The 10,468-nt window shown below is 42.7% G+C and overlaps 1 protein-coding gene across 1 annotated transcript; it reads right to left on the bottom strand.

Moving 5' to 3' along the window:
* Nucleotides 1-1,822: 1,822 nt before the first annotated feature.
* LOC116505360 (transcription factor AP-1-like) lies at nucleotides 1,823-3,658 on the bottom strand. The gene has a single exon (XM_032212555.1). The coding sequence runs from the start codon at nucleotides 3,381-3,383 to the stop codon at nucleotides 2,106-2,108; it is 1,278 nt and encodes a 425-aa protein (XP_032068446.1). The 5' UTR covers nucleotides 3,384-3,658; the 3' UTR covers nucleotides 1,823-2,105.
* Nucleotides 3,659-10,468: the final 6,810 nt, after the last annotated feature.

The following is a 10,468-nucleotide window of genomic DNA, read 5'->3' as shown; positions in this document are numbered from 1 at the left end:
TGCCCTAGTATGTTTTTGACACAATACTTTCCTGGCAAATATCCAGGCAAGGGTTTTTACTGCATGGAAAGTTGTAGCTGAATCAGAAAATAAAATCACAGGACCTAAGAAAACTGCATTTGGAGAAGGGTAAAAACTATTCTCTGAACTTATACAATGAAATATGTTGGTAGGTAGGGCTGTCATCCATGATAAACAGTTTGGTGGAGTTACTAATAAAACTCACAAAATACCAATAAAACCATCAAAACCCTTAAAAAAGAAGCAAAAAACAATGTTTATTTCTGATCCCATTTTAAAATAAAACTCAATAAACCTTTCAAACTCAGCTTATAAATTTACTTGCCACCTTCCATCCTGAGAATAAAATAGCTTATACATAGTTCTTTTAAAAATATATGGCTATCTACATTTCTATTAATTTTTTCCATGAATTATTCAAAACATAGTTGAATTAACTAATTTATCTTTTTTTTAATCCAATTTTTTTCTCTGTATAGCACTATAGTTGTGATCATACCGAGAACAATTACAGCTGGAATGTATATTGTAAAAGATAAAACATTTGATATTTTTCTTCAAAAAGATTTCTTTTATCCTCTTGCATGTTATAAAAATAAACAGATATCCTATAGTTTTAATAAATAAGTGCACCCATACCCCTACTTTGTGCTGGCACAAGAAATAATATAGAGCTCATAGATCTAGGGGTGAAAAGCATTTTCTTAAAATCTGCTTTTTAAATAAATATTTTATGTGGCATAGTAGGCTAAATCTCCAGCATCAGAAATGTGAAATTAGCTTCAATGGCAACATTTTCATAGCGACAAATTACGGTTTGTGACTGTTTTCTTTTGTTCATCAAGAAAAATTTGCCAAGCCACATACTCCGTAGTACTTCCTAAACATATAAATGTAGTGTCTCTCAAGCGTTTAGCAAATCTAGAGAACCTCTACAGGAAGAAAATAACAAATAATCTGTACACAAAATTCACTTAACTTTGCACAAGTCTTCTAAATGTTGAAAAACATTTCACAAATCTATCCACTGGCAAATTCTAGAGCTGCTCTCTCTTAAAAATAGGCTTTATCTACTGAAATAACTAGCAATATGCATGATATACAAACATATTTACTATTCCCTTACTATCCCATCTTAGAAAATCCACACTGTTCATTAGAAAGCTGTAAATACACCTTCAGCAAAACTCATTAGAGTGTCTTTAACCATCCTTGGTAACTTTTTTTTCCTTTTTGCAGAAATGCTAATACATGTTGCACTCAGTGACCTTCAACCACAGAATAAAAATAAAATTTAAGAATCTTTAGAACATATAAAAGTCTTCCACAAAGATAACCTTTGTCCACAAGTATGATCTTTGAAGAGACCTTTGGATTTCCAGCAACAAGACATATTTTTACATTTAGTCAGCAAAGCTCTGGTTCTTCGTTTTAAGCAGGACAAGAAAGCTAGAAAAATAAGCTGTAGCTTCCAGAAAACCAAGGAACAACCCAGCCCCAGACTTCTTCACAGGCTGAAGGTAGTCAGAGGGGCTTCAACTGGAGAAGCTTGACACTTTCCTCTTTCCCTCTGAAGGTTTTGCATTTTTTGTGCTCTTGAAAAGAACCCAAGAGCATTACTTCCAGCTGCTTATTATCAATTTCAGTAATACTTTCATTACTTAGGTGGTTGGCAGGAAACCTGCTAGTTGTTGGAGATGCTTGAAGCTGCCAACCTTTAGTTAAGAATGACAGTTGTTATTTTTAAGAAGTTGTTTCTAGAAAGGCTAACACTGTCAAGTCCTACTCTGTTCCATGGCATATTTCTCTTTCTGCCATTATACCAAGTTCTTCTCTGGCTCTTCCGACTTCTATCAGAAACTGGTTTAAGATACCTGCATGGTCTCCCAGAAGCTGAACCTTTCCCTGCCTACTTCAGATGAATGAAGACTACTCTGCAGAAGCCAAAGGATGTGAAACCGAAGGCAGGGCTTCCATGGCCCTTCCCAAGACCATGATCAAGGTCTAATCAACTTTCTGCCGTGCATGCATGGCAAAGTTGGGCGCACTGATGGGTCTCTCCTTCTTCCGGGAGTCACACGCTTTCAGCAAGCACCGGTCTCCGGCTCTGTGGGTGCCTCCCTGCCGGGGGGTTGACCCCCAACTGCCAAGGTCTGCGCGGGGGCGGGGGCGGCGGCGTTGATGTGACAGCCACTGGAGAGGTGGCTCCGGACCCGACCTTGCAACTGGGTGACCTGGGCGCGGAGGAGGCTGGCGGTGGCGGCCAACTCGGCGTTTTGGCCTTTGAGCGCTTTGACTTTCTCCTCCAAGCGGGCGATGCGCTCCAGCTTGCGCCGGCGGCACTTGGAAGCCGCGATACGGTTACGCAGCCTTTTGCGCTCGGCTTTCAGGCGCTCTTGGCTCTCTGCGTCCAGAGGGGACAAGGAGGAAGGCGGCGGAGGGGAGTCCCCGGACGAAAGACCCGAAGGGGGCGGCGGCGGAGCTGACACTATTACAGGCGCTTCCGGCACAGTCTGCGGCTCTTCCAAAGCCCTGCCAGTCGAGCCTGGCACCGGCAAACGAGCCACAGCCTGGGAGGTGAAAAAAGCGCCGCCGGCCGATGGGCTGGCCGGGTTGAAGTTGCCTAAGGTGGTGTAGATGGCGGGGGGATCCTGCCTGTTGGTCGGGCAGCAGGGGCCTCCCGGGTGCTGGGTAGGCGAGAGAGGCGCCGGGGACACCCCGAGCAGCTGGTTCTGTTTGTGCAAGTCGGCCAGAGCTTTCACGAAGCCGTCGGCGAAGCCCTCCTGCTCCTGCGTCACCGCCTGCGGCGGAACCGAGGGTTGCGGAGACCGGTACAAGAAGGGCGCTCCGCCGGTCGTCGCCACCGAGGGCCCTCCGCCAGTGGGGCTGGATGGGCCGGCGAGGGCCGGGCTCCCCGCTTGGATCAGCAATTGTTCCAAGTCGGCGGCCGCAGGCAGCTTCAGCAAAGGCTGTAAAACGGCTGGGCCCACCTCAGGGCCGGCGCCGACGGTGGTCTCCTGAATGAGGCGGTGCACGGCGCTGCTGGGGATGCCGCGGGGACGCAAGAACGGCCCGGCCGGGGGCAAGGTGGCATTACCCGGGGAGGCCGCCCCCAAATCCCGAGGAGGAGGAGGCGGCGGCGGTGGCTTCCCGACAAGGAGCAACTTGCGCTGTTGAACCGCCCCGCTTTCCTCAGGCGGTTCAAGTCCCGTCGCTCCTCCGGGTCCGGGCCCGCCACCGAAACCCGGCAGCTGCACGAAGTCCGGGAGCAGCTCCAAGCCTTCTTCGCTGTAGTAAGGTGCTACTTCCATCTTCACAGCCACGCGGGCGCCAGTGCGCCCGCCGCCGCCGCCGCCGCTCATGCTGGGCGGGACGGCGGCGGGTTTGGAGGGGCCGGGGCCGCTACGGCGGCCGCCACCGCCAGTCCCCAGCTCTGTCTGGCTTCCAGAGAGAGGAAACGATGCGGTCCCGGCCGCCAGCTCCCGCTTCCCAGCGCGGCGAAGGCTGCAAGCGAGTTTTTCACGCCCGGCTCCAGCTCTCCATCTTCCGCCCCTGAGGCAACCCTTGCCCGGGGCTCGGCGCTTTCGACTTGCGGCTTTTAAAGGGAGAGAAAACTCTTTTTTTTTTCGCTCCTTGCAGCCAGAGGAACTGATGTCAAAATGCCTCGCCCTAGTAGCAGCTCCCGCTACTCCGCCTTTCTTGGCTGTGGCTGCGGCGGCCACACGCGGCCCTCTCGGCTCGGCAGCGGAGGGCGGAGCGACGGAGCCGCGTCGCCTGGTTCCGTCTTCCTCCTTTACTCGCCTCTCTCCCTTCTCCCCCGAATATAACGGGGCTTCGCGTTGAGATCAGCCCGAAGGAAAGCCGATAAGAGAAACCGAAGCGAAATCTCGCTGCGAAACTTTTATTGCTACCCGACGTTGCACTGCGGCTAATTCGCGCGGGCTACCAGATTCACCTGAAAACCAGGGGCTGAAAGGTGCCTCTCCCCCGCCCCAACTTTCTTACACAGCGGCAGTCCGATGGACGACCTGATAAACCGGTGAAGTAAAAGTGCGGGCAACTACAGGTAGTCCTCGACTTGCAACTTTTTTTAGTGATCGTTCAAAGGGAACTGAAAAATGTGACTTTTTCACAGTTATGACCATTCATTGTAGCATCCCTTTAATCATGGGATCAAAATTCAGAGGCTAGGCAACTGATTCGCATTTATGATGATTGCAGTGTCCCAAGGTTATGGGATCATCTTTTGTACCCTGACAAGCAAAATCAATGGGGGACCCAGATTCATTTCACAACTGTGGCAAAAAAAGATCATAAAATGGGGCAAAACACACTTCTCAACAGAAATTTCGTGGTCATAAGTCAAGGACTACTTGTAGTAGGTCGTGAGGACCAAGCAGCTATGGTTTTGTTTAGCAGGAAAAAAAGAACAGAGTGACCCTAATCTTGTAGTTTCTTAACGGCCTTCCTGCTTTCATCCTCATTTTGAGAAAATGCTTTTTCTGCTTTGAAAAAAAATCCCTTTCTGTTACAAATACAGAGCCATTAGAAAGGAAATGCAGTGGGGGAAATAGGAACTAGGCTACTTATACAGGTAATCCTTGACATAAGACCACAATCGAGCCCAAGATTTCTGTTGCTAAGCAAGACATTTGTTAAATTATTTTTGCCTCATTTTACGACCCTTCTTGCCACAGTTGTTAAGTGAATCACTGCGGTTGTTAAAGTTATTGACATGGTTGTTAAGTAAATCTGGCTTCCCCATTGCCTTTGCTTGTCAGAAGGTCGCAAAAAGGGATCACTTGACCCTGGGACACTGCAACAGTCATATATATGAACCCAGTGGCCAAGCGCCTGAATTTTGACCATGTGACTATGAGGATGCTGCAATGGTCATAAATGTGAAAAATTGCAATTTTGAATGGTCATTAAATGAACTGTTGTAAATCAAGGAGTACCTGTGTTCAACAAGGAGGTGTTGCCAATGAGCTTTTGCCAAGGTGCATATAAACACTAGGCAAACATCTGGAAACTCTGCTTTTTGTCCTGCACATTGTAGCTTTTATCTTAATCAAAAACCATGCCTGAGGCAGCCGTAAGTTATCTTTACCTGTTGATAAAGAGGCATTTCTGCTCTTAAACCAAAAACATCCCACAAGATTTTTAAGATAGACCAAAAAAAAGGCCATTCAATCTTGCCAGTGTTAAGCCCTTTCTTCTCCATCCAGATCTCCACGGCTTCCAGACATTTGAAATAACCATGAGAGCATCACTTTTGGGCAGGCTGCTGCAAAGCCACAACTGAAAACCAGCATACTGATATTAAGCCTGAAGCCTGATGATTTCACTCAGCACCTTCACATCAATGTTGAATAAGAGTGAGGGGAGAGAGAGTGAAACCCACCCTGCAATGCAGATTTCTAGATCTGGAACCTTCTTCCCCACCAATGCCAATTGTAACCAGTCTTGGAGGAAGGAGAACTACTTACTGTAAATCAATGCCATTCAATTCAAATTCAGATGCTTGGCAAATAGCATGTATGACAGTTGCAGTGTCCGGGGGTTGTAAGATCATCTTTTGCAACCCTCTGACAAGCAAAATCACTGGAGGACCTGTTAAGATTCACGCAACAGCTTAACAACTGTGGCAAGAAAGATAATAAAATAGGGCAAAACTCAATTAGCAACTGTCTTACGTTGCAACAGAAATTTTGGGCTCAGTTGTCAAAAGTTGAGGACTACAGATATTTTGTTTTATGTCCATGTCAGAACATCCAGATCACACTGACAAAATTCAGCGGTAAACATGTTGATTTGGGAGAGGACAATTTCCCATTTGAGTGTCCCAAGCTAACCCAAACTTTGTGGTCCCATTCCACTTATATTGCTGCAACACTGGCCATCTGCTCTGATTAGCTCCTAAAATAAAAAGTGGAGTTCATGTGCAAAACATTTCTTTTTGGTTACTGTCTTGAACAAATGGCATCACATCCTATGCATTAAGGTTTGTTATCGAAGCTTTCTCAGGCAATTTTGTTAGAAGAGGTATAATAAAGTCTATATTGTAATTTATAGGGAGATCTCTCTTTTTGCCTTTGAATTCTAATTTCATGAATGACAGCAAATCAGAAATTTGTCATGCTTGAGGAAGAAGGCAGGGCTTAGCAGTGAGAAGACGGATTTTCAGGCTATTCCTGAAATTCCTCTATTCCGAAGGAATTGGACGGTTAATTTTGAACCCAAGCTGTCCCGGAGAGACAGTGAAAGGTTGGAGGAGATCCAGTGACCCCAGAGATGTTCGCAAAGTCCCTGGGGGGTTGGAATTTAACCTCCTTTGCCAGTGACTTCTGGATTAGCTGTAAGCTAACCGAAACTGCAGGTTGCCCCTAAGAATGGCGTGAGTGTTTCCAGCTGGTAAGGTGATTTTATTACTCAGAGAGACACGGTCCGCATAAAAATTTAAGCTAATTGAAACCAAAGAACAGAAGAATCTAGCGGCGAATTGGATCTCTTTATGGGTTTATGGACGGTGGTTACCCTATTTCTTAAATGTTTTAAATGCTACTTACATGGACAAAGGAAAGATTACTTCAACATCTCCTCTGACTCTCTGTAAGTGGGCTGTAAACCAATTTACTATAATTTGACTCCCTACAACTTGACACTTTTATTGCTTGGCTGGGTTGGTCTAAGATCAGATAAGATTGTACAGCTCCCAGTTTGTTTTTACTTGCAAATACCTTAAAGCCTCTAAAGGGAAAATACTAACTGCGTACAAATATGGCGTCTATGCAAGTTTCAAATGATTCATTTCAAATGATTTTTTTCGCATTACAAAAGCTGTCTGACACGTTCAACAGATTTGAAAAAAAACTGGACTATTTGCTGTTTTTAACATCAAAATATGAAGAAAAAAGTGAGAATGTTGAATGTTTGAATGTTCCTGAAATACAAACAAAGGATATCAGAAATGAAGATTCTCAATTTACTGACATTCCGGGCATCTGGTTTACTTCTGAGGGAGAAAAAGATGGAACGTTTGAAGGGGGGGCAGCCATACAGAAGATTTACTTCCAAAGACAGAGCGCAGGAGGAATGAGAAGCATTAAAGAATTTATACTTTATGAAACATCATTTGCAAAACTTTTGATACCACCACTGAGAATTAAAGACAAGCTGAAAAGTGCAACAAACGTAGGACAACGACATTATATGAGAGGCATCTTAAGCAAAAAGGTGCGGAGATCTTCTTGTTTGGACTTGCTTATAAAGATGTTTGGAGAACTTGATCCACAAATGGCAACAGGATTAAGGAGGTTTTGTTATTGGAGAGACACAGGCTGATAGATGGAAGAATACAATTCAAAATTAGCTAAACCTAATTAATTTTATTTGTAATAGACATAGTTGAATAATAATTGATAATGATAGTAATGTATATAATGTGGAGTTGATATGATAAATAATAATTGGATATGAGAAGGGAAGGTTAGAAATATTTTTGGACCATATACAAAGGTTATTAATCACAATAATTATCACTATTAAAAAATAAAATAAAACTATATACAGTTAAATGTTAACTAATATGGGGAAAATGTTATGATATATGATATAATTACATAAAGAAAGGAGAATGATAATAAACTATATACATGGAGGATGGAATTTTTGGTATTAAATATTATGGATGTTTAGCTAAAACAGGATATGAGGATTTGATGTTAATGGAGGATTTTACAAACAAGTAAATGAAATGCTAGCATGTGGTTATGGATTAAATCTTTGACATAGTTAAGGATGAAAGATGTTTAAATAACTGTAGTCAACTAAAAGTGGAGGTATGATGATGTCAATATGGTAAACATTTGAGTTAAGATATTTGAACTAATATGAATTAATGGAAGAGATGCACCAAAACATGTTGTAACCAGCTGATATACTTTTTTATAATATATACCTGTGGTTTTTTTCTGTTTTTTTTCCTTTTGTTTTTTTTTCTTTTTTTCCCCCTGCCTTGTTTTCTGTTTTTTGTCTTTTTTGTGTTTTGATTTTTTCTTTTCCCACTGGTGTGGGTATGTGTTGTTTATGTAACAAAATAAAAAAATTTAATAAAAAAAAAAGAAATTTGTCATGCTTCATTCAAATTTGAGAGATGGTATTCAATTCATCCATCTCTCAAATATGAATCAAGCATGACAAGTTTCTGACTTGCTATCATTCATGAAATTAGAACTCAAAGACAAAAAGATATTAAATTCATAAGGGACACAATTACTCAGTGGCTAAGACGCTGAGTTTATTGATCAGAAGATTGGCAGTTCAGCGGTTCAAATCCCTAGTGCCGCGTAACAGAGCGAGCTCCCGTTACTTGTCCCAGCTTCTTCCAACCTAATACTTCAGAAGCACGTAAAAAATGCAAGTAGAAAAATAGGGACCACCTTTGGTGGGAAGGTAACAGCGTTCCATGTGCCTTTGGCATTTAATCATGCCAGCCACATAACCAAGGGGACATCTTTGGACAGCAGTGGCTCTTTGGCTTTGAAATGGAGATGAGCACCGGTGTCCCGTAGAGTTGGGAACAACTAGCACATATGTGCGAGGGTAACCTTTACCTTCACCTTATTCAATTCATCTCTTCAGCCGAAATAGTTGCTTCAATCAATTGAATATGGTATTTCATGTCCTCAAAACTTGTTCCCCCCAAATGAAGGAGAATCCCGTGTTAATTTTACAAGGAGAGTAAAGTCTAACGTGCAACATAATAGATTTAATCAACAATTCCCCTGAGTACACTCTGAATGATTTATTCCACAGACTGTTGTGCACTTCATTAGCGAAAGAAAGTTTTGAAACATGTCAATTAATAAAACTGCTTAGATGAATTTAAAACAATTGTGATATTATTTTTGTAACAATAAGCTTGAACAAAGACACTCCTGATCATATGGCTATCTTTAGAGAGATGGCCAGTCAGATAGAATGTTTACTAAAAAAAGGTAAACCTTCACCAATCTGCTTTCTTCCCATCTTCGAGTTAAGAGGAAAAAATGCCAGTATAGAGAACTGTGCTCCATATTTTGGCTTTGCTATGCATTGACAAGTCTCTCTCACTGTTGCAATCCACACTTTTTTTCAAATGAAGTAGACTGTCCCACCTAGTGTGTTTCACCAGCAATAAAACTACTATCGTAATTGCTCCTGTGAATGGCTGGTGAGGCAGGTTTCTATATTCATTTTTATTGCTCACTTAATTTTTTCCTACTTTATTAGACTTTTATTGCTAAGCATTAGTGATAGAACTAAAAACAACAACATCCCGATGTCCAACCCCCAGAAAAGAAAACTTGCAATAGAAGTGATAGGCACTCTTGTCCGAATTTCTGAAAATTTCTCCAGACTGTCAGGAATGAAGTTCTTCTTACTGGCAGTGTCTTGGCTAGAAGATGAGATCTAAATAGCCATAGTTTTTTCTCCTATGAATAGTAGAGGTGAATAAGGTTTTCCAAGTGTTATCTACCCTGAAAGAATTGAGGTTTTCTAGGTGTGATTCCCCATGTTCTTCCATTATCCAAGGATAAGTCTCTAAATGCCGGTTCTGTTCTCTCTCTTTTTTTTTGAATAGGAACATAGAATACTCCTCTCTCCCCACCTTACCATATCTTGAACCCTTCCTCCAACTAAAACAAAATTGAAAAAAGTTTTCTTGCTTGCAAAACTGCAATCTTGTTTCAATATGACATGAGTTCATTCATTCCAGCCCCCTTTTAAGTAGCTGCTCCTATGAACACATTTTAGGAAGTTCCTCTACTAAATATACTCAGATTCACACTTCTTCAAAATTGATGCAGAAGTCAAATCTTTAAAAATTCAGCAAATGGGAATAATCATCTGTATGTTTATTTTATAGAACGAGCCTTTCCATTGCCGATTCCATCTGCACAAATGCATGCATACAGTATATGCATGCTCACACACAAAAAGAACTGTTTTGCAATCACACTGTGCAACCACTATTCTCCACTACTCCTTTAACTCAGCTACCTAATGAAGAAATATTTGTGGGTAAAATTTTGCCTTCTTTATTATTGCTTACTAATCAGAATATTAACTTCATGATAGACCAGTGGACAAATTTACATGAAGTCAATATTCTCATTAGAAGAAACAGTCCATTCCAGTGAAGTGACCAATTCCTCTACAGAAAATAGTTGTAGAGGTGCAGCACTGTCTAGTGCAGGAGTGTCAAACTCAAGGCCCGCAGGCCAGATCTGGCCCGTGGGGCTGTCCTGGAAAATGTAAGGGGCTAGCCCATGTCACTTCAGTCTGGTCTACCCACGTCGCTTCGCCCCGGTCTACCCAATGCAAACAGGAAACATGCCAGCATTACTGCAATTTGGGGAGTAGTATCAAGCTGGCCACGCCCACCCAGTCAGCCATGCATGCC

The sequence above is a fragment of the Thamnophis elegans genome, chromosome 3 (assembly GCF_009769535.1).
Source record: "Thamnophis elegans isolate rThaEle1 chromosome 3, rThaEle1.pri, whole genome shotgun sequence".
Classification (NCBI taxonomy): Eukaryota; Metazoa; Chordata; class Lepidosauria; order Squamata; family Colubridae; genus Thamnophis; species Thamnophis elegans.
This window is presented reverse-complemented; position numbering and strand designations above follow the sequence as displayed.

Bases quoted from the DNA above. Each gene is read 5' to 3' on its own strand.
- LOC116505360 (XM_032212555.1), bottom strand. From the start codon at position 3,383: ATGAGCGGCGGCGGCGGCGGCGGGCGCACTGGCGCCCGCGTGGCTGTG.